This window comes from Augochlora pura, chromosome 6, assembly GCF_028453695.1.
Source record: "Augochlora pura isolate Apur16 chromosome 6, APUR_v2.2.1, whole genome shotgun sequence".
Classification (NCBI taxonomy): Eukaryota; Metazoa; Arthropoda; class Insecta; order Hymenoptera; family Halictidae; genus Augochlora; species Augochlora pura.
Genome location: NC_135777.1, coordinates 23,650,091 through 23,673,604, shown reverse-complemented (window position 1 = coordinate 23,673,604; position 23,514 = coordinate 23,650,091). Strand labels below are relative to the sequence as shown.

Genomic DNA, 23,514 nt, shown 5'->3' with positions numbered 1-23,514 from the left:
TTCAGATATTTCAGTTTATTAACACCGGGCTCGCTTGATTTATTAATACTTGCTTCATTGAATTTATTAACGGTAGGTTTACCTGATTTATCGATACCTGGTTCACTTAATTTATTGATACTTGGTTCACTTTACACAATTCTCAATTCACGGTAATCAAGATTGTCGAAAACTTGGAATAAAAATTACAATATTCCTACGACAATTATTGTCATCGATAAAAAGTTCAACAACTTCTCCGTTTAATAAAATCTATAACAATCTACGGAGTAACGAGATACAGTCGATCAATATCGCGGAAATAATGGAAACGCGCGGCGATCGCACGGTTCCCAAAAGTTTCTTTAAATAAACAATTCGTATCGCGCATCCCGGGCCGCGTCGTCGGCCACCGAAAACGACCGCGTTTAATACGAATGATTGATGATGATTATCGATCGCGCGTTAATAGAACGCGCCGGCACGGAATGGAAGCCAAGGGATTCAAAAATCGCAGGGGCCAACTGACGTTTCCACTTTCCACGGTAGTCGTGGCAGACCGATCCGGCTGGATTACCGATATACAATTAACTCCCGACCCTCCGGGAGTCCCGATATATCTGGCCGTCGGGGCCTCTCCGCCGATTTCCGCTCGTCGGAAACGTCATGTGGCACATTAATTGGACCGGTACCCAGATAAAGGAAGATTCACTTTCTCGCTCGATACACCCCGCGCTGCGGAGCAACCCCTCTATTACAACGTGAATCCATACGGTGCCGCTTTTGTTGCTCGCCCGAACGTGAAAGTCACGGTGTTGCGCACCTTTTTGCAGCTTCCATCGCGCACCTAGGTACCGTTTCTGCAAAATTATATTCCGCGCGACGACGCAAAATTATATTCAAACGATGTTCGATGCAAAACGTGGCGCGAGTCAATTTTTGGGGCGGTTTTATTAGAATTTATAAGGTTCGAATGTTCTTAAATTATTTTGGTATTTATTATAGATGAATATCAAATTATAAAATATTAGAGATTAATCTAGACTGGTAAATAAATTTTACAAGAACAGAAATAGTCTGAAGCTTTGTGGTAAAAGTATTAAAAAGTAGTAAAAAGTATTAAAAAGTAGTAAAAAATAGTAAAAGTAGTAAAAAGTAGTAAAAAGTAGTAAAAGCGTAATTCTGAGTCAGAAGGTGGATTCAAAAGGACTCGAGTAGCCATCGCAGCCGCGTTGATTGAATTCTCGGTGAAAACGCATCGGCTCTGAATAAAAAGAAGGAACGCCTTTGAGGTACGTGTTTTGCGTGGACGCGAATTGTAATGTCTCTCCGGCGGCGGCATATGGCACCGAAAACTGGCTCGGCATACATAACTTTAAACGAAGCACCGAGATAGTACCACCTGCCTCTCTCACTCATTTTAATTTGTCACCACGTTCTCGCCATCGACGCGGTCGTCGTCGTCGTCATCGTAGTAGTAGTAGTCGTCGTCGTCGTACGGAGTAAGACTTTCTCTGTCTGTTTCACCCGCGGCACCACGAAATCCGAACGCGTCGGCTCCACGCGAGAATTCTCTTCCTTTTTGGTGTAGCACCGGCGGAACGCGTACTATGCCCGTAAGGAAAGCGGTTTCTGCATTTCGCCCGTTTCTTGCCCCCCCCCCCCCCCCCCCCTCCCAATTATCCGTCGCTGAAAGGAAAAAAATTCATTTTTCTACATTGGATAACTTCTCGTGTCGTAATTGCTCCGACCGGGGAACGGTCCCTCGTACTTTCATGTTTCTTTAACCCCTTGTAGTACGTCGTGTCGCTTTATGCGGCACATACTCATTAGCTACATTTTCGTTACTTTGCCGCAAAACCTTGCCGCCCGGGCAAACTGCGGAAATATATTCGGCCGGTTCGGTAAAATCAGATGTTCGTGCGATTCAACGTAATCGAATAAAATGTCGAGCTCGTATAATAAAATACAATATAAATAGAATTTAATATAATAAAAATTTAATATAATAAAAATTTAATATAATAAAATTTAATATATAAAATAAAACGTCGATAAACTCCGATCTGCATTTCTTCCTCACGAATTCGAAAGTCTAAATCGCTCTGTTATTGCAAAACGATTCTCGACTTAATATTAAAAGCGTATTATCGATTATCGTAAAAACGCTATGAAATTATTGTAATTTAATTTCGGTGACCCACTCCCCGTAGACGGCTCCGCAGACATATCTCTTCTTTCTTCGTTCGCGTAATTTTAACGACGAGAGACGCAATCGTGCCGAGAACTCGTCGAACGAACGACTTCGCGAAGCGGCGGCGAACGACAAAATAAATTCAACAATAAAGCGGTTCGTATAAAACAGCATCGCGTACTTAAAAGTCCATTAAACGCCGAGCTTGAGCACAGCTGCCTTAGTTCGTAAAGAAAAACTTCACCGGCCGATATCGTGAATTGCTCGATGTTATTGCGAGAGAGGAGCATCGCCGGAAGAAAGTGTGAAGTAACGTAAAGCGGGGATCGGCTTAATCCGTATCGCTCGATGATTTCCATATTAATAGTTATGTAAATGAAGAAAGTAGGACTTCACGAGATCCGGCGTCGTTAACAGGGAATTTTTTCGGGAGGGTGGTGCTCTCGTTCGATTGCACGCGTTTTAAAGTATTCTTTTTTTCTTTTGCAAGCAAACGACGCGTTCGGTTCTTAATCGTTTGCTAATGTCTTGTTTTAATTTCGACAATTTATCCGTGACTGCGCCCGCCCGATGCGTTCGATCATGGCGCGTGGGAGGTATCGACTGGCGAAACAATTAACATGTAAGATGTAAGAGTCGATTTTCTGTTTCATTTCGTCAATCTTCGTCTCAACTTGGGATCCACAGGCTGTAAGAAAATTTGATCGGGCGAATTTCCACGATCGAGGAGTAAAAAAACACAGAGTACACTTTGTTCTAGGACAAGTATAATATATACTAATCGTGTACGGTCGATTCGATTGGCGGCGTCGACCAGATGCGAGACGTCGAGGGGTATCGTAAAAACCGACTTTGTCCGGCTTTAACGGGAATGTCGCGTGATGATCCCGAAATGGAGTTACATGGATATTAAAGGGGGCAGAGAGAAGAAGAGCGGGTGCCCCCCCCCCCCCCCCGCTATCGTGAAAGCAAAAATCTTCCCAAGGGACTCCTATCCCCCTTCGCCGTTGTCATTAAATGCGCATTATCGCGGTGCCTGCACAGGAGAGCCGATCAACTTTCGTCTACGTGACTTAGAATCGAATCGATCGACAGCATATTACAAGCCGCGTTTCCGTTTTGTTTCGACAATTATTTCGGCTGGTCCTGCATATATAATAATTTTATATAAAATAAATAAAAAAATTACTGGGTCAAATAGATCATCGTAAATTATTATTGTTATCAATATACATTAACCCTTGTATGGTTCTGTTAAATTCTTGGAGTGGCAAGGGTTAATTTATATTATTATTAATATATATATTAATCGATGCTGTTAACATTAATATATAATATAATAATTATCGATGGCGTTATCGTCTAAATAGTTTGGAAGAATATACCTTCAGCTTTGGTATTAGTTCGCGAGCGACGAAGAGCGGCGATCTGAAAACGCCGCGGCGTTCGGGAACAAAGAGGTCTGGGTGAAAAGCAGTCGATTTAAAAGAAACTCGCCGGAATCGTTTCGCGCGAAGCGTGCACCGCCGGGAAATACATAAAAACAGGACACACTCGGACATATTTCGAAACTGAAGCAGCTGTAAAAATATAAATCGGTCGGATGCAAGCACGCCGGGAATAATTGGAAACAGCAATTTTCTCTTCCTCCGCCCGAGGATAATTGAGGCTGTCGATATTGATGGTAGGAACGGCTAAATGCACGTGCCGGGGCCCCCGATGTCACTGCGTCTCCCGCCTTGTGCATCGTCGCCGCTTTCATTCGACGCGGATATGAATTTTGATGACGAATAATTCCCGGCTCCGTGGAAATCAGAATCGAACACCGCGACTTTCACGCGCGGGCAATTTCCTCGGCACGCACTGTCGCGCCAGGGCGCGTTCGTTTTGCATAAACAACGACGACCAGGAGATTCCTACAGCCATATAATAACAATAGTAATAATAGTAATAATGATAATGATTGATATTACCGCATTATTATCGATCGAACAAAATAATTAAATAGAGAAAGAAATCTCTTGTATATTCTATAAATAATACAGACAGATACAGAGAACTTAAAAGAATTATTAAGAAATAGTAAAAAGGTATTGGATGGATGGTCAAGAATGGTCAACAAAAGGAATCTGTGCCTAAATTATGGTCGACCATCGAGCACTTTCCGCCTCTCGGTCCTAATTAGATCTCTCTGTTTCTAGGTGAGGCGGGCACGCGCGAACGCGCCGCGTCGGTGTGCGAACACTCGGCAGTGTGTGTGTGGGGGTCCGTAAAGCGGAAAAGCATATACACGAGAAGGAAGAAACGGTACAGGTGTGGCGGTGGAAAACGGTCAGCTGCGCGTTCCACAGGCTCCACGAACTGGCTCGTGCAGGCGAAGTAACTCTGTCGTAGCCGCCGCTCGCATGCTACCCGCATATATCCTCCCTGCCCTGTCTTCTTAATCTTGACATAACCTTCGCGACGACCATTCTCGTTCGTTCTTTCTGTTGTTTACAGCTCCGGCGATCGGCGCGAACGTGCTTCGACGAGAAACGGCGAAACGCCAATCACGACGCCGAAAGACGACCGCTGTCGACGTTAAATCGGTTCTGGGAAGACTTCGAAGGAAGTCCGGTATCTTTAAATTATGTATATTGCGTGCTGTTATAAGAATGCGTCGTACTACGCTGGAGTACACAGTTGTATATAGCAATAAATAATTGTAGATAATAATACATAGCAACGCATGGTAATAAATAATAGTATATAGTATTACGTAGTGATGCATTGATATACATGGTAATAAATAATAATATATAGTATTACACAGTGGTACATTGATATACATGGTAATAAATAATAATGTATAGTAGAAAATAATAATATAAGGCAATAGGAGAAATATATAATAATATACAGTAACACGTGCAATGTCGCGTCTTATATAAAATTGTTACAAAACGGGTTAAAATATTATTGCGGTAACCCTACGCTGTCGATGTTACTACTTTTAACGATCATGAAACTGTGCAATCGTCTCGGAACAATATTTCGCCAACAAATTTATAACATTAGATACCGAATAATCAATGCTGTACAATAAACGGTCGATAAAACGTGGGGACAGGCTGTGCAAAAGCGGGCGTCGTTAAAGCATTAAAAAAAAAAGAAACAAATCAAAGAAGAGGAAGAAAAAGGATTCGGCGACCGATCTCCCAGCTGTTGAACGGAATCTGTAACCGAATTTGGAGCCGATTAGATCGAGCCGCGCCGTGAACGGTCTTCCCGATGCCGGCGGACTCGAAATGAATTCATTTGCCAGCGAAGAAGAGAGGATGTACACAACGAGATAGCCCCGGAGAGATGATTAATTAATTTCAAGCACCGCGAGCGCCATTTGCATAATTCAGGGTTCATTGTGCCCGGTTTCGTGATCCCGGGCGCAGGGGGAGGAGGAGGAGAAGCCGGGGGGGAGGGGGTTAGGGAAGAGAGATGTCGGCAGGTAGTTTCCGAGAGAAAAAAATAAAACAGGTGCAACCGCTCGGTTCACCGGCAGCTAGACACGCTTTATCTCCACTGATTTATCGGCGCCGAACAAATTGTACGCTATACTTCACCTGTTGCCCTTCCGCGGCTGAATTCCGGCCCGCCGCGGGGCCCCCGAGACATTTTTCAACCACGCGAACGGATACGTTCGTCCCTTCTGAACGAACGCGCTGATTTTTCAACCCTTTGCGCTCGAACTCCGCCGCTAGAAATTGTTGTATCGTCCCGGCAGTTACAAAAGCAACTCGGTCGCGTTGTTAATATAATTTACGAAATATTGGTAAAACGCAGAAACGAATTGATGTTAAGAATTGTATTTAAATCGCATTGTTTTTGAATTACTTATCCCTTTGCACTGAAATTGGCGACTTTCAAGCGCCCGCTAAAAATTGTTCTACCATTTCTGAAAACAGTCGTAAAAAACTGTTAAAATTTCGATTATCGTCACATGAATCGTTTAAAATAGAATCAAAACAGCTTCGACCGCAAAGGGTTAAGACGCTCGTCGTGTCTTCCATAATTTAACCGTTGCGTAGAAATAATACGTACAAACCTTATGCAATTATGTGACGAGTAGTGAATTTGTAATTGTGAGAACGTGTATCCGAAGTACGTCCCGCGATAAGAGGCCGCGTACTCGTGATAAGGTGAACTGTTTCGACGGTAACGATTACGGCTGTTAACTGCTGTCCATGTTACACTTGCCTTGGTTCAAGTGTAACATGGACAGCATGTTCACGTATTTCGGCTGTATCCGCGTGCGCCGATGCGAAAAGATTTGCCCGACTTTCGAGAACAAGGGCTCGTGCGAGACGCAGATCGCCGGCACGCACAGGTATTCCAACGCGATCTTCATCAGCCGTGGAAACATTGTTCTGCCCTCCGTGTTCCACCAGGAGATTGGATTCGATTTCCTGTTGATTAGTTTCAGACGGAGGTACCTGCGAAGATCGACGAGAATAGCCTCGCGTTAATTATCGATTTGTTTCTTGGGAATTTATGTTACGGTGGATAGTTTTGATATTTTTAATATTTGATATTGATATTTTAATATTTAATTTTAATATCGATATTGTTACCACAACAATATAATATTATAATATAAATAATATGTATGATATTCATATCGCTCACCTGTCTAACTCATCTTTCAGCGAGTTCGTGAGGCATTCCGTCTCGGCGGCCGCCTTTTGAACTTTCTTATCGAACTCTGCCCAAAGACTGTCGTTCGGCTGCAAAACGGTATCGTAGCTGTCCGGCATCGTCGTAGTGGCAAGCTGAGGCGAGTCGTTGTAGTTACCGGTCTCGCAAAATCTACAGCGACCGATCAGCTGATTCTGAACGAGCGCGACGGACTCGCTCGATCGGAACGCGATGCTCTTGTATCTGGGATCCAAGAAGGTCGCGATCGAGTAGACGGGATGGGTCTCGACGTTCTCGAACCGCCGGCCGAGTTCGTTCAGCAAACGCACCCTTAAGGACGTCACGTCGATCGGCAGTATCTCCTGATTCCTGAGAGCGGCTCTGACACAGTGGACGATCGGTATTATCTTCGATATGGCGACGTTCTTGTCGCCGGACACCTCCTCCGTGGCCTCGAACAACGGCTTCAGCACCTGAACCGTCCCGGAGATCACCGCCCACTCGGTCTGCGATATGCAGGGCACCTGGACGAAGCGGATCAAGCGATCATTTTAACAATGCCTTTGTTAACGATACACCTACAGAGGTCTAGGAGCGACTGACAAAAGTTACGAATTGCAGGTTAGAATTCAGTCGAATTTTTCTAATTAGACATTTTTTGAAAGTTAGAATCTCACTTGTAAATTACAAGATCTAATTTTTAAAATTCAATTTCTAGAATGTAATTTCTAAAATTTAAAATTAAAAATATTTAATATTTACAGTCTACGCGTTGGACTTGTACCCCCGTTTCAACGCCATGAGCCTTGATCTACGTATGTAATCTATACCACCACGTACTCTACGAAGAGAAATTACAACACCTGCGACGGGTCCGCTTGCACCACCGACAAAATAGATCTTAGATCGAGGATGCCGCACAGCATCGAATACGTGGACTTCCAGTTGCCGGGGACGTCGCGTTTCAAGCACGTGGTTCTGGACAGGTTCTGCCTCGCTCGCTCGTTCTTCACGGCTTCGGCCACCACGTGGCTGGATCTGGACAGATCGACGATGTCACGGCACTTCTCGAACACGCAGAGCAGGCCTGTGGTCCCCCTGATCGCCTCCAGCACGATCGTGTTCAACGCGCTAGCGAAACAGAAGATCTGTCTGCGCGACGTCGAAGCCGCGCTCGTGACCGAAACGCCGTCGTCCACGCGGTTCTGGACGATCGTTTTGATCTTCCCGGTGATCTTCCACATCTCCGCGGTCCTCTCGACGATCTCGTAAAGGTTCTCGGCGGCGAGCCTAGCCGGGACGTACGACACCTGCAAACAGAGCTTGTGATTTCACGTGCACTTTACGAGGAACCGCGCGTTCAAAGAGGCGATACTCTTTTATAATTTTTTAATAACGTAACACCTCGATGAAATCTTTCGCCACTTTGCAAATATCTTCTTTAACGTTTCAAGATGCAACATGATTTTTTTCGTGACATTTCCTCCACGTTCAATGAAACGGTACTTGCTATTAGTTATGGGCTTTCTAATTATCTATATATTTAAGAAACGAATTAGGTATCGTTCGAACGTCTTAAAGTCGTCCATTTCAAGACGTAAGACGCTCAGATCTAACATAGCCGTAAAGTGGACGTCTCTGAGTCGAGTCATGACACAAAATAACGGATACCCTCTACCCTTATTTTAAACAAATTTGAAACAACGATCTCCACCTGCAACGCGTTTTCTCGCAGCGCCTCCTGGGCGCAATAGTGCGCGGTGATCGCCAGAAACGACATTTTTCGGTTCGCCTCTGTCCACGAGTCGATCGCGAGATGAATGCTGTCCACGGTAGACAGTTTCTCGGAGATCGCTCTGCACGTGGTCGCGTAGAGGGCCGGCAGGTATTTCGAGGCGAGGGCGTTGCGGCTCGGCAGCGTGTACCTCTCGTCCAGGGTCCTCACGAATCCAACGAATCCCCTGCCGTTCACTATGGAGAACGCGTACACGTCGCCGGCTATCATCAGCAGCAGAGAGTTCGTTATTTCTTGGGCGCGTCGGGAGTCCGACGGATACGGCTGCGCCTTGTTCTCCGGCCTGGAAGCGCGCTCCGGTGCGACGGGGCTCGCGGCGACCGGACACCGACTCGAAACGCTCGGCCGTTCTCCGTCGGTCGAGTTCGACGACACCACGATGTCGCCTAGGATCTTCTTGTGGTGGATGCGGATGTGCGACCACAGGTTCGTCGTGTTCCTGCAGTACGGCAGCACGAGGCCGCACGCGTTGCACTTCACCTTCGCGGTGCTGTCCTTCTCGACGAACTCGGAGAAGTGCAGCCAGATCGCGCTTCTCTTCGCTCGCACTTTCGGCATCGCTCTCGACCACGCGATCGATACACTGTTCGACACCACTGCGATTGTTCGCACGATTGTTTAAACTTATCGGTGGGCATATATTTCGTCGCCGCGTACGTCGCCCGTTCTATCGCCCGTTCTATCGCCCGTCGATCTTTCTCACGCGTTGGTAATGTTAGGAAATGCTCGCAGAATATTCCGATTTCTCGATGCCAACTCCCTCGCGGGTGTCTTCGTTTCTTTCTATCGGACGTCGATGACTCGGCGTATTAGAAACGATCCTATCCTTATCGATAGCGTATCGATAATATATTGAACCGAGTTAAGATAGCAACATTAGGAGCAAACAGCGGCACTGGTCACGCGGGACAGAAAGCCTTTTCGAACGCGAATGCTATATTTTTTAATTCCCGGAGAATTTCGGAGGACTTTGCTGTATTTTACCTGCTTGATTTTTACAAGTCAGAGATTAATTCGATTTAGATTAAATAACTTTGTATTTATTGTACGATAAATGTAAAGTTAATTGTACTCGAAGATAAACTGGGGACGCTTCAAAATACACTAAATGTACAGTAAATGTATAGTATATATACGCTATAAATGTACTAAAAATACGCTAGAAGCACTCGAAACCTTGCATCGCGTGCTACAAGTCGCGCAATCTCTTCGCGACGCAATGGTACATTTAAAGCGATGTAACTTTGTGAAAAAAAATCGTAGCGACTTGGTTCACCCCTTAAATTAAAGGGGAAAGTTCAAGCTTTGCGACCCAGTGAATGGCATTCTCGTAAAAAAATAATTCGGATCAGTAGAGGACGTTGAACTTTGCACTTTTTCGGCATCGCGAACACGCCCTCGTGTCCCGACATCTAGAATATTTAAGTCATAGCAATCGCATGATATTGTAAATTAAAATACACCATCGTAAAGAGGAAGCTTCAAGCTTTAATTTAAAAAAAGAGTCATAATTTTATGATTACTTTCAAGGGAGTCACAGCTGCTCGAAGATCGACAACTTTTGCAACGAGAAATTAGCGTTGCTTCGATCACGGTGTTGATTGTATATTGGTGTAAAAATTGCAACAACATTGCTTGAAAATCCGAATGAACATTTTATTATTACTTGTATAAGCTAATAATAGAAAACAGCTGTTTTTAGTGGTCGGTAAATCCGGCGTGTAGTAACGAGGCGATAAGATAAGTATCACCGATAAACGTAATATATTTCAATAGATTTTATCGAATATAAACGAGCATAGTACGACTATCGAACTAAACTATGGAAACTATACTTTTAGGCTGCGAATATTTCCGACGAGGTCAGCGGCAAGGTTCCTCTTAAAAACATCCACCTGGACAAACATCGGCCGCGCATTATTCAGCAATAAATAATTGCGCGCGCGGAAATCGGTCGGAAGCGGCGGCCGCGCGTTGTAACCCCCTGACAAAGCCGGCGTCGTTCCACGATCCACGATCCACGGCATCGTTCGATACAGGTGGCCGACGATAATTCAGAACTCTTTAAAAAAGTGTTTGGTTTCGTTCCAATTATTAATACAAGCTGCTGGAAACTTGAACGCGAACGCGCATGTCAAAATTAGCGATGCATCCCCCCGTTGCACCGGGGGGGAACGCGGGCACGCGCGCGCGCGTGTCTTAAACTGGGCCAAGTGCACGATAACAAATAATTCGTGGGCCTGACCCGATCCGGTTTAATGCGCGCGGCGCTGCGGCAGCGCGGCACCGGTCATTCCGACCGACTCGCCGGATTTTGCCGTTTTAAATCGTTCCCATAAAGAAGCGGAGTTTCATCGAAACGCTTACAATACAATATCACGCGCTTATAACGCGATAATATTACAAGATGGCCGGATAAAAATTTATTCCTTTGTTTCAACGATTCTGTTTAAATTTTTTATTAATCGCGATAATATTATAAGATGGCCGGATATATTCCTTTGTTTCAACGATTCTGTTTAAATTTTTTATTAATCGTGATAATATTATAAGATGGCCGGATATATTCCTTTGTTTCGACGATTCTGTTTAAATTTTTTATTAATCGACCTTCATAGCGGTATAGTTTAAGCAACTGTTACACGATTAGTTTCTTGAAAATATCTCTTTAAATAATTCTCCGTCGCGTTTGGCGCGAGCATTTCGAAAAAAAGCTCTCGCCAAGGAAAAAAACTACGGCACGCGGTGAACTCGTAAGAAAGAATCGTTGAAAAAAGGATGGTTACAAAATGGAGTTTTTAGGCGTCCCGGCAAGAGGACTATGTACCCACCTTCCCCGCCGCGCCGGGAAAAGGGAGAGTGGTGTGCCGGCTCTCCGTTCCCGCGTGACATTTATTTTGATGGCCGCTTATTTGCGCCCGCTTGCAGTGCCGAGCACGTGCTACCCGGATCGATCGAAAAGGGGTCCCGGCGGTGGCGAGCCGCCGTGGCATGCCGTCGCGCACACACCGTCCTCTCCTCCGTGTCCCCGTAACAAACCGTCTGCGCCGCCGAGAAATCGTTCTCCGACGCCGTAGCATCCTCCTCGCCGCGTCGCGCTTCTCTATCTCGCTTAACGATCCGAGCGATCCGCGCGAGATACGCCGCAAAGGATACGCGGCGCAAAAAAGGACCGGGCCAATTGCTCGGGCGAAGCTCGCCTTTCCCTCGGCGACACGCCGGTAGTCACCGGTTCCGCGAAATTAGCGTTGTCGTACGTTCCGCCGAACGAACGGTGGAGACCGATCGGATGCGGGCAGACGCGAGACGTCCCGATCCCGATTGCCGCGACATCGTACAACCTGTTGCAACGGAGAAGACAGGGCTCCCACTCGCGGACGGGGCAGATTCGGTGATAAGCGTTAATTAATAGTAATGTGCGTCGATCGTAATGTATCGGCTCGACGATGAATGGACAGGTGCCGGCAGCGACGTTGGTCCGTTTTCGAGTAGGCGGAACGTTTAGCAGTTGACGTACGATTTTTCTGCAAGCTACAAATTGTCCGATAAAAATTGCGAGAATTGTACTATTATTAATGTCATTTCAAACGTTCGTCGCTAGGTCGCTAAGCAATTTTTAACCCTCTTAGTACCGAACAACGATATATGTATCGTCGTTGGCTCTTGTTGACAAGATAGTTTTCTAAATATTTTGATTAAACAACAATTTCATTTCTTATTTCTTCATTCCTTTTTGAATTTGTTATTTATCAGTCTTTTCAAAATTCTTGCAATTTCTTCCCGAAACTTTATCAAACTTCGTCAAACGAGTTTGAAACATTTCGCTCAGATATAGACTCTTCTGGCCGGTACTAAGAGGGTTAAAGATGTCCGCTGCGGAGACATCGATTTTTATGCCGATTTCAAAAATGTCCCCGCTGCGGGGACGTCGACTTCTATGACAATTTAAAAATGTCACAGACCGCGAAGGGCTAATATATTGTTCATTGGATCGTTTGTTCGTGAAACGGACGCGGCGGGGTCCGTTCACCAGGCCGCGTCTTCGCCGAGCAATGTCTGCTCCTGCGAACGCAACGTGCCTCGTGAGAAGCGTAAATAATGAGGGACAGCTGAAGAAGCTCGCGTGCGCCCATACGCGGAGCATTCGCGCGTCCTCCGTTGCACGATCATTCAGCGGCTTCGATCTGCATACATAAAATCAAAAGGCGTCCGGAGCCGAGCCAGGTCCATCGAGGGACACGCCTCCGTCTAGTAGCCCGGACGCGATAGTCGCTTCGTTGGCCATCGGTCAATCTCTTTGCTCACAATTATCTTCGTGCGCGCGACACCTTATACTTACCGATATTCAATGTCCATTTCACCTGTCTTTATTATATTTCGAATAATAATTCATTGGACCAAGTTGGATCAGATTGTACGTTCTGTAACGTCTTCTAGTCGAATCATCTACGTTCATCGTTCGACGACTTTTCCATGACAGGAATAAAAGTAGATATTCTTATTTTTGTAATTTTATCGATTCTTTGATATTATCGTCTGCCATAAATATTTAAACATTTTAATTTTTCATTACTCGCGCGATAGTTTACGATCGCCCTTGACGTCTGTGATAAATTAAAAATGATGCAACAATGGTCTCGAATACCTCCAGGGTCTTATATTTCACCTCGTAAAATTTGTCGCGGCGTCGCGGAAGAAATTCGGTCGTCGAAACAGTGTTGCAAATCGATCACGCGGCCGATCCTCGGGCGAAAGAGAAAGAGAAAGGAGGAGGAGGATCGGAGGGAGGAACGTATCGATAGGAGAGAAGAGAGTGCTAGAGGAGAGAGAGGGAGGGAGGGGGAGAGATTTATTCCGGGCTCTGGGTTCCGGAAAGCTGCAACCGGTTCGAGTTTCTGTAATCGGAGTTAAACGCGCCTCGAGGGCAGGCGCGCGCGTTTAAATCCAAAAACCGCGGTAACACCGGCGAGAGAGATACCTTCCTTAAACCACTTTAATAACGCATCGACGCATCGCGAATTTAAAATTACACTGACGACTTACTCGAGCAGCGCCGATAAGGATCGGGCGGGGAAGGCCGATGCAAAAAACCAGTCCAAGTCAGTGGCGCAAACTGATAAACCCCGATAAAACGGTGCACGTGTGCATCGAAGATATACCGGTGCGTCGCCGTCGTCGTCGTCGTGCCTTCCGCCGTCTCTGCGAGCGTACACCTTTCGCAGAGATTGCAACACTTTCACGAGAGCAGGACACGCGAAACAATCGGCGAGGGCCGCGTCATTGTGTGGCCACACGGATCGATTGACTCCGATCATTGAAACCGCGATCTTAGAGAAAGTGCTCGTCGCAGCCCTTCTCTGCTTCCTTAATAATTTCACGATGCTGTCATTTTTGATCGTCATCTGAAAATGCATCGCGTTACAATTATACTATAGTCGACGGCCGGTCCGTTGTTATTTCGTTATTTATTTTCCGACAATTCAGCGAAATTTGCTTCAACCCCTTAGACATACTTCCACGAATCCGTGACACGTCGTGAAAATTTCTAGTAAAAGCCTGTTGATAAGATAAAATAAGTAAGCTCTAATAATATTATAAAATTTTTTAAATATTAGTTATCTTTCGGGATTAATAAAATATATAGAAATAAAATAGTAAATCGCAAACATAAAATATGCTGTTTAAAAAGACATAAAGAAGAGAAGAATTTTATTAGTAATACTTACGTTAGCATTTATTGAATTAAATATTGATATTTTAAATAATTACTTCATATTATATTCGGTTATATATTTGAATATTGTTTATTACGAATTTTAATACCGAAATGATTCGGCCATTTGTTCGCAGGTATCTCCGTTTCCGTAATTCGAGGAGAGAGATATTTCTTCGAAACGGCACCTGAGCTGCAGAGCCAATCGAAAGCAATGAACTTCCGTGATCGCAATTTTCTTGCAAGCTGTAGAAATGCTGCCGCGCGATACGATAAAACGATTAAGCGGTTCGTTGTGAGTTTGGATGGCAGGTGCCAATAAAAATCGGTTAAGCCTTATTACGGGTGACCTAGATTTGGATACGACTACATGCAGACCTTGTAATCTTAATAAGGTGATCCGCCGAATGAACGGCCAGGCGGCCGGCTCGGCCCGGCTCGACTCGGCCCGTGCCACTTGTCCCGTGATGATTGAATAATCTCGCGGGAGAAAATGAGACCTGATGTTCGCGGAAATAAAATATCCATACACGTGACGCTTTTTTCCCCCTCCGTCGTCAACCGTGAAATCTGCTTCCGCACCGCAATTTCTCGTTATTAATTTCTCGAAATTTCTTTGGTTAGCCTCGTCATTTATTTATAACAAATTCACCGCTTCTCTTTTATCGCGATGCCACGTGTGCGTAAACTGCTCAACCTTTTTCAAAAATTATATGCAACATTAATTGGACCAACGTTTTTATACATGTAATACTGTATTTATCGTGAATCTTTCATATTTATTATTATTCAGACGATAAAAAGAACATTATACGAATGATTTAAAAAATACTTGAATTTGTGTAACAAACTTTCTAAATTATTTCTGCATTGAATTACTATATACCAAGCCTTATGAAGGACATTTATATATTAACTTATTCATAAACTGTTCCAAGCGCAAAGAGAAATAATTAAAAGCCTATAATTTGAATTTCTGACGCCTCTGCTCTTCGGGTAAAATAGATCTCTGTTCGAACGATGCCGCTGGATAGAGTCGAACAGGTGACGCCATCTTGCGGCGATGAACGGAAGGCGAAGGTAGACTGACACAATTGGCACAACGCAAGCGTAGCCCTGGGGATTTGGTTCGGAAACGAGCAAATCGGTACATGTATTTGGTGCATCGCGTGCATCAGAAAAGAATTCAAAATGAAAGTGCTTTCGTGATAGTATATCCCACTTAAATCCAGTGTGTTGCATTTTAACCGCGGTTTGGCTCCCCCAGGCAAGACAACGTTCGGCATGTGACATTATGCTATAAGCTGTAACCATATCGTCGACAAGGAAGCTGAAAGTCCATATCAGATCTTTGTTTATTACTTGCCAGCGGAGGAACTACCAAAAATCCTTGGTGATCTCAACAAAATTTAGTCGAGCGTGCTTCGTAAAACATCACGGTCATTATACAGTGAGTGTCAACGATGTTTCTATCACACTTTCTCGTGTCTATGGATCGTCGAGTTTTTTAAAAAACACTTTCACACGTTCGAGTGCGATTACGATAGTGTACGTATCTGAAATGCTTGATACAGTTTCTGTCATTTATTCAGCCTGTCAAACTGTGTGTTTATCGGGAAAAACATTCCCCCTCTTTTTCCCCTTCTTTGTTTTTTTGTAAGATACATGTTGGTATTAAAGACATGGTTTCAAAAGATTCTCATGTGCTCAGTCATTATGCCAGAAACATTTCTGTTTTATAAATCTGTAATTGATGACACCGATCATGCAATGTTTTGGTTCAAACTGTAATTTCACAGTCCAATAGCAATGTAATGCTTTAATTGCTGGACAATACTCTGTTTCAATAGTACACAGCAAGTGTCCATTTTTATTGTCATTATACTTCTACCCACAGTGTTTGTGCCCTGTAATTTATACAATATTTGAACTATTTCTCACATATCTGTACGTTTTATTTTCAAATATGTATGACTTCGTATCGCATCTTTCTTTTATACTTTGCAAATGGAAATAAATTATTTGGAATGTATTTCACTGCTAAAGATTGTTAATACATTCAATAATGGACCCATTTTCACATATCTGGTGCTCAGTGGAAGATCCAATTATCTATCACAAGTACAAGTGTAGTCCACAGGTGAATTGCCTGGGATTGAATGTATTAAAACGCTATTATTAGGACTCTAATCTTATCTGTATTCACATAAATGCATTTTGTATGTTGAGCGATTTCAAGTATCAACTCGCTATAAACTGCTTTGCTGTATAAGAAGTTAATAGCTGTGTAATCCTTTTCAATCATACCTCGAACGGTGTATTAAACTTTATGGAAAAGTGATTGCACCAACGACTCATTTGAATGCTCAGGAATTGGAGAATCGAATAAAGAATATACGTTTGAATTTCAGGAATCGAAGAAGATTAGGGGTCCTAGTGCGGGCACGTTCCAGAGCTGTGGTGGTTGGTGAATGGTGTTGCAGATAGACTCGGTGTGGGGTTGGGCGTCACCCCCACTGCGCCTCCAGCTAGGGGGGTCGAGGGGCGCCTCGGGGAGAGCGACCGCGGGCGCCCCATCCTCGCAGAGGATGGGTGAAATGGTTGTGGAACGAGCGCCTTCTCCAGCCCGTCTCAGCCATACCTCTGAGAAGCATCCTCGTGCTACGCTCACAGAACTGAACGTTCTTCGTCGGCATCGGGAGCTTTGCGATGTCGTGCTCAATGTCGGCTCAAGAAAGATATTTGCGCACCGTGTCATCCTTTCAGCGTGTAGTCCGTACTTCAGGTGAAAGAAACGATCCGTAATCCTTGGTCTTCCAGCCTAGTTAGAACCGTAACTGATGTTCAGTATGCTTCTATATTGCAGAGCAATGTTTACTGGGGAGTTGGCGGAATCTCGACAAACTGAAGTGACGATTCGCGACATAGACGAAATGGCAATGGAATTATTAATAGACTTTTGTTACACTTCACACATCATCGTCGAAGAAGCAAATGTTCAAACTCTCCTTCCAGCAGCGTGCCTTCTCCAGCTAGCAGAAATTCAAGAAATATGTTGCGAGTTTCTCAAACGCCAACTCGACCCCTCTAATTGTCTAGGTATACGAGCGTTCGCGGACACTCATTCTTGTCGAGAACTTTTACGAATCGCGGACAAGTTCACGCAACATAATTTTCAGGAGGTATGTTCCTCTTTCTGGTCATTCTCGTTTCAATGTATTCTATCATGCCGATTAATGTCGCGCCCGTTATCGTTCTCCGATAGGTGATGGAAAGCGAAGAATTTCTGTTACTACCCGTTGGCCAGTTAGTTGATATTATCTCTTCGGATGAGCTGAACGTGCGAACAGAGGAGCAAGTATTTAGCGCGGTGATGAATTGGGTTAAATACAACGTTACCGAGAGGAGGCAACATTTGGCGCAAGTTCTCCAGCACGTCCGACTACCACTTCTTAGTCCAAAATTTTTAGTTGGCACCGTAGGGTCCGATCTCCTAGTGCGATCCGACGATGCGTGCAGAGATTTGGTGGACGAAGCAAAGAATTACTTGCTGCTTCCCCAAGAAAGGCCGTTGATGCAAGGTCCTAGAACACGTCCCAGAAAACCAACTAGACGCGGCGAGGTGTTATTTGCAGTGGGAGGATGGTGTTCAGGCGATGCAATTGCGAGCGTTGAAAGATTCGATCCGAACACCGCAGACTGGAAAATGGTCGCACCGATGAGTAAAAGACGATGCGGTGTAGGAGTTGCAGTACTGAACGACTTATTGTACGCAGTGGGCGGCCACGATGGACAGAGCTATTTAAATAGTATCGAAAGATACGATCCCCAAACGAATCAGTGGTCCTGTGATGTAGCGCCAACTACGTCTTGTAGAACGAGTGTAGGTGTTGCAGTATTGGATGGTTTTCTTTATGCTGTGGGCGGTCAGGATGGTGTACAATGTTTAAATCACGTCGAAAGGTATGCTGTCGTGGGAATAAATGTACAGAGTGGGATCAAGTTCCGCAGTGCAATAGAAATATTCGAATAGAAAAGTATTGATCTTGTATTAACAATCGATTTTCTTTAGGTACGATCCTAAAGAAAATAAATGGTCTAAAGTATCACCGATGACAACCAGAAGACTTGGTGTTGCTGTTGCTGTATTAGGCGGTTATTTATATGCCATCGGCGGGTCTGATGGACAGTCGCCTTTGAATACAGTAGAGAGATATGATCCAAGGCAAAATAAGTGGTTTCAAATATCTCCTATGTCTACGAGACGTAAGCATTTAGGCTGTGCTGTATTTAATAATCTAATTTATGCCGTCGGAGGGCGAGATGACTGTATGGAACTCTCGAGTGCGGAACGGTATAATCCTCACACAAATTCGTGGAGTCCGATAGTGGCTATGACATCGAGAAGAAGCGGGGTAAGTGCGATTGTAAATTTTTATAGAACGATGCAACACCGGAGACGTTTATAAAATTAAATGAACGGCATCGTTCAACCGGCCCGCGTTTTTCTTGCGCGTTTGTATCAGTTCTCCCATTGTAAGTCTACAATGACCCGACACGATCTCTCCAGGATGGTGTACAATTTTTTGTATCATATTGCAGGTGGGTTTGGCGGTAGTGAATGGTTTGCTATACGCTGTAGGTGGCTTCGACGGAACTGCCTATTTAAAAACAATAGAAGTGTACGATTCGGAACAAAATCAATGGAAACTGTGCGGTTGTATGAATTATAGAAGATTAGGTGGTGGAGTGGGAGTAATGCGGGCCCCACAAACCGAAAACTACATTTGGTAGCTCAGGCCCCCCTCTTCAGTCCAAGTGGCTGAAACTCCATCAACTCCGCTTACACCGGTAACTCCTGTTACACCTGTAACTCCCCCCGCTCCTGTATCGGTTCCTGTTGTTATAACTAATACTAGAAAACGCTTCCGCCGATCAATGAGCATTATATAATACATGCATTTTACAAGACTTTGCCTTTCTAAAGATAAAGTCGTTTTTATTGTAAAGTCGCGATGCATTAATTTCTAGCTTATCATGATGTGAGATAATTACTTTGTACTAAATATGGATGTATATTTTCCTCCGTTTATTGTAGAAAATATGTCCTTCAACGATGTTTATACTGCCGCGAGTACAGCATTTTTTCTTTCTATAATATCTTATTTTTTTTAAGTTATCTCCTTTACATTATTTATATGCCCGCCCTTTATTAAATGCGAGACACGAATTACGATCATTTTAAGTATAAGTATTATATTATTGTAATTTTGTTGATAAAAAAAAAAAGTTGTTTATATCGTGAACGTTTAAGCAATATATGTATGTGTGAAAGAAAGCAAATAGAAAGGCAAAATCTCTTCTCTATGTATTCTGGAACACAGTACTCATTTCGATGGGATGCTCGCACCTTCCATTTTACAATGACGCAGAGAGACATACATTTTGACGATTCGTATCAACGATAGAACTTCGTTGTGTAGGGCAGTTCGCGCGCACACACACGCACCCGATACAATAATAATAAAAAGAAAACCAACCAGACGAATTATTTCTGTCTCGATAGTATGCTTTTTACATGCATCGTATTTATCAACAAGACTGAACTGAAACCAAAAATTACGTAAACCCGATGAACGAAACTACCGCTTCTGGCTCTAAGCATGTTTTTGTTTACAAGCAGTGAAAACATTGTAACACGAGTTCATCTCTCACTATAAAATACGTTCGAACGCATAAAAATCTTTTTTTTTTTTCGTTCACACCACAAAAAAAAAAAGAACTCACGTTTTATAAGTTCATGTTTTATTTAAAGTGACAAAATAGTCTTATTGTACAAAATGGTGATAGGGATCATTGTCCAACAATTTCATAATGTAACGTTTGTGATAATAAAATAATAAGAAACAGCAAATTCGGCTGGGAGTGTAAGCAAAATATTTTACTATCGAGTATGCTTTTGTAATTATTTAAATAGAAGGTTATAAGGAAACTGTAAAAAATTTTTGTCGATTAATTACAAATTGAAAGTTTACAAGTCACTCTGGGTTTGTTACATCTATGAGATTGTTGAAGGAACCAGAACACGTGTCTAGTATAAGAATATACTGACGATATGATGTAATTGTCTCTAATAGCTTGTTAAAAAATATTACTATTAGAAATTATGTATGTTTTCGACATCGTATTCATATTTTTTGTCGATAGAACGATTTCGTTTTCATTGATAGTGAAATACCAGGACCTTTCTATTTCTTCATAACTACAGTATATTTCTAAAGTCCGTATAACAAATGTGAAATATTTGTGTTGAGTTCGAGTAATCCGACTAGAGATTTATAATGGTACAAATTACTGTAATCTACTAAACAAAGTTCAAAAGAAGTGTTCAACTTAAAACTTGATTTACAAGTAGACAACTTGTAGTTTTAACATAAACTACTATCTCTTTCTAAGATTCTCAATCTCCATTTAGCATTTTAATTACTAATCAAATCTCTTTTAATTTCTGTCGCGAACATCTTTAAAGAGAGGAGATCTACCGTTTGTATCGATATTTTTCATTTGGTTGCAATCATGCTCTCTCCATCAAACTACAAATTTATTATATCTACTCTAATAAATCAATTGTTTTCAGTTTTATTCAGTCATATATTTATTAGCACAAATTTTTGACTGTATAACGAATTCCACGGTTAGAGCAGACAATCAAAATGAACGATTTATGTGCACAAGATAGATTGTAATTTATGGTACAATTGACAATCAGGTGATTTAGTATTAACAAATTCACTATATGCTAAATAATTCATCGTAAAATAATGCAATTAATTACATATAAATATTTTTTAATAATTTATATATTTTAAAGGCGAGCTGAAATAGTATATTACAAACCAGATGTGTTTCAACAAAATTTGTCACTCGTACCATAAATTACGATCGATCTTGAGTAGCAAAAAAAGATTTTTGTATTTCTGTATTTCATTATTATGCGTTAACATATTACAATTACGGCAGCTTTTTCAATTTTTACTTTACTTTTAGAGTAACTACATATATGAAAATAAAAAATTGTTGCATTTCTTATCTAATGTTTCTTTGCAACACGAGGGCGATGATCTTATTGTCATAGAATGTTCAAATTGTAATAATTAATTTACTATTTATATAAAAAAATTAATTCGAATGATTTGTAATTAATTTTTATCTGAGTCATCTATAATACATTGAAAAACTATTTTATTCATCAAGCACGGAGAATGTGAAACATACAATATATGTTTCCATTTTATTTTTAATTGTTTTGCAATGAAATCGAAGTCCTACCATACACTTTTCGTGACATAATGACAATTTTTAAATCAATGTCACAAATTGGTTTCTTCATTCTGATTGGACGTTTCGAACGTACCGCCAATATCATCGAATAGAATAAAGCCACAAGATCCATACAAATCGTGTTTGTTTTTATGGTATTAGAACAAATTAATTTACGATTCGTACCCTGTAATGCTCTCGATAAGAAAAGCACAAATTAATTAGTCCATTTATTTTTTCTCTTATCCAAGCATTTTATGTTTGTCGCATAATTCGTAAAGCATCGAAAACTGCGCACGAAGAGTACGGTAACACAAGCTGCGACCTGATACAACAAAGATTCTTTTTCATTTCGATAACGTGGAGAATTCTGATACGTTTTCAATTATGTCATTTAGGAGAAGCGAAGATGCGATTCGAAGCAGAGTAGTCAATTCATAGAGACGCATAAATATACTTTCATTCTGTAATTAAATAGTTTAATAGGGTAACTGTTAGAATAACGATTGTTCAACGATGTGGTTTTTAATGCGATATTTTTTAACTTATTTGTTACTCGCACACTTTGCGATCAGCGGTCCAGAAGAAGAACAAGGTGTTAAATATGCAAATAAATGCGAAGGTAACTCCGTTCGCTTCGTGTATTTTATAGAAATAACCTTTCAGCTTGCACAGTGTTTCATCTTATTTTATAGTTTGCAAAGTCGTTGCCACGGAATTGGAGGCCAGACTCGACGAAACTGGAAAAACGCACGATGTGCTTGAAATTGGCTATTCCGTCGACGACGTTCAGCCTAAGAAAAAGAAAGAGTATAAAAAGTCGTAAGTTTCTATACGTGTAGTTCTTATTCATTGTAAATTCAAATAATTTATGTCACAGTGCGTAATACAGATTTTCAATTTCAGTGAATTACGATTGGTAGAAAGTACAGAGGGTCTTTGTGACCGAATACTAGATTACAACATTCATAAAGAACGTTCGGACAGCACCAGATTTGCCAAAGGGATGAGTGAAACATTCAGGACGCTTCATGGACTTGTGTAGGATTTCTTTTTGTGTCAGAAACACACGAGTTTCTGTATCCAAACAGTAATTTTGTGAATGTCTTAAATACATCATAAGATATTTACAAAAGAGCTTATGTTTTTGAAACTCGATAACATTGTTTCATTTTTACAGGGATAAAGGTGTTAAAGTTGAATTAGGAATTCCATACGAACTATGGGACAGACCGTCTGTAGAAATTACAACGTTAAAAACGCAGTGTGAAAACTTATTAGAAAATCATGAATCTGACATAGAAGACTGGTATCATAATCATCAAGGAGAAATTCCTTTAATTAGGTATTACTAGCATTTTTTAATTACATTAATTCCTTCTATGATCACTTAAACCTTGATGAGCTGCATAATGTTTATATATTTTTTTCTAGATATCTATGTTCAGAGAGAGCATTGAAGAATGGAGATGACTCTTGTCTGAAAGAAAAAGGTGAGACTTTGGCTGACAAGAAGGATAAAAAAAAGAAGAAGAAGGGAAAAGACGATGCAAAGAGTAAAGAAAAAGAAAAGAAGACAAAGAACGAATTATAAATCGTTGACAAATTTTTATATTTCTTTGTAATTGTAATTGCAACTTCAGTATATACTTTTTTGATCATTTTAAACCGTATATTTGCATCTAGTCTGTAATAATTCTTCCAATTATTTGCCATAATTTATGTATTTTTTAACTAGGTACTTTTTATTAAGTAATTTTTTAAAGTAATGAAAATAATACGTTTGTGATATTTTTATCTAGTATAGTTTTATTACCACTTGTTGAAAACGCAGTAACTTCT

The 23,514-nt window shown here is 42.1% G+C and overlaps 3 protein-coding genes across 4 annotated transcripts; 2 read left to right on the top strand and 1 right to left on the bottom strand.

The window, feature by feature from the left end:
- Nucleotides 1–6,076: 6,076 nt before the first annotated feature.
- Nucleotides 6,077–9,394, bottom strand: LOC144471125 (E3 SUMO-protein ligase ZBED1). 2 transcript variants are annotated; one of them, XR_013494220.1, is made up of 5 exons: nt 8,559–9,394; nt 7,708–8,154; nt 6,836–7,368; nt 6,255–6,642; nt 6,077–6,104 (listed from the first exon to the last, which is right to left on the bottom strand). XR_013494220.1 is itself a non-coding variant. In XM_078182886.1 (4 exons), exons 1-4 carry the CDS (start codon nt 9,195–9,197, stop codon nt 6,381–6,383), a joined length of 1,881 nt encoding a protein of 626 aa, XP_078039012.1. In that variant the 5' UTR covers nt 9,198–9,394; the 3' UTR covers nt 6,083–6,380. The 2 variants fall into 2 exon arrangements, 1 of the variants encoding a protein (XP_078039012.1); XM_078182886.1 differs by having other exon boundaries at nt 6,083–6,642.
- A 6,067-nt stretch (nt 9,395–15,461) lies between these two features.
- Dbo (Kelch-like protein diablo) lies at nt 15,462–21,538 on the top strand. Its single transcript, XM_078182595.1, has 6 exons — nt 15,462–15,802; nt 16,764–17,137; nt 17,219–17,534; nt 17,618–18,315; nt 18,425–18,767; nt 18,955–21,538. The coding sequence occupies exons 2-6, from the start codon at nt 16,824–16,826 to the stop codon at nt 19,144–19,146; spliced, it is 1,863 nt and encodes a 620-aa protein (XP_078038721.1). The 5' UTR covers nt 15,462–15,802; nt 16,764–16,823; the 3' UTR covers nt 19,147–21,538.
- Nucleotides 21,539–21,810: 272 nt separating this feature from the next.
- Cnpyb (FGF signaling regulator protein canopy b) lies at nt 21,811–23,345 on the top strand. The gene is made up of 5 exons (XM_078182598.1): nt 21,811–22,294; nt 22,368–22,494; nt 22,579–22,713; nt 22,853–23,017; nt 23,107–23,345. Exons 1-5 carry the CDS (start codon nt 22,189–22,191, stop codon nt 23,264–23,266), a joined length of 693 nt encoding a protein of 230 aa, XP_078038724.1. The 5' UTR covers nt 21,811–22,188; the 3' UTR covers nt 23,267–23,345.
- Nucleotides 23,346–23,514: the final 169 nt, after the last annotated feature.

Bases quoted from the DNA above. Each gene is read 5' to 3' on its own strand.
- LOC144471125 (XM_078182886.1), bottom strand. From the start codon at position 9,197: ATGCCGAAAGTGCGAGCGAAGAGAAGCGCGATCTGGCTGCACTTCTCC. The intron at 8,155-8,558 runs GTGGAGATCGTT...CTCTGTTTGCAG, and splicing joins TGCGAGAAAACGCGTTGCAG to GTGTCGTACGTCCCGGCTAG. The intron at 7,369-7,707 runs GTGTTGTAATTT...CGCTTCGTCCAG, and splicing joins TGCAAGCGGACCCGTCGCAG to GTGCCCTGCATATCGCAGAC.
- Dbo (XM_078182595.1), top strand. From the start codon at position 16,824: ATGGTGTTGCAGATAGACTCGGTGTGGGGTTGGGCGTCACCCCCACTG. The intron at 17,535-17,617 runs GTATGTTCCTCT...GTTCTCCGATAG, and splicing joins CGCAACATAATTTTCAGGAG to GTGATGGAAAGCGAAGAATT. The intron at 18,316-18,424 runs GTATGCTGTCGT...GATTTTCTTTAG, and splicing joins TGTTTAAATCACGTCGAAAG to GTACGATCCTAAAGAAAATA.
- Cnpyb (XM_078182598.1), top strand. From the start codon at position 22,189: ATGTGGTTTTTAATGCGATATTTTTTAACTTATTTGTTACTCGCACAC. The intron at 22,495-22,578 runs GTAAGTTTCTAT...TTTCAATTTCAG, and splicing joins AAGAAAGAGTATAAAAAGTC to TGAATTACGATTGGTAGAAA. The intron at 23,018-23,106 runs GTATTACTAGCA...ATTTTTTTCTAG, and splicing joins GGAGAAATTCCTTTAATTAG to ATATCTATGTTCAGAGAGAG.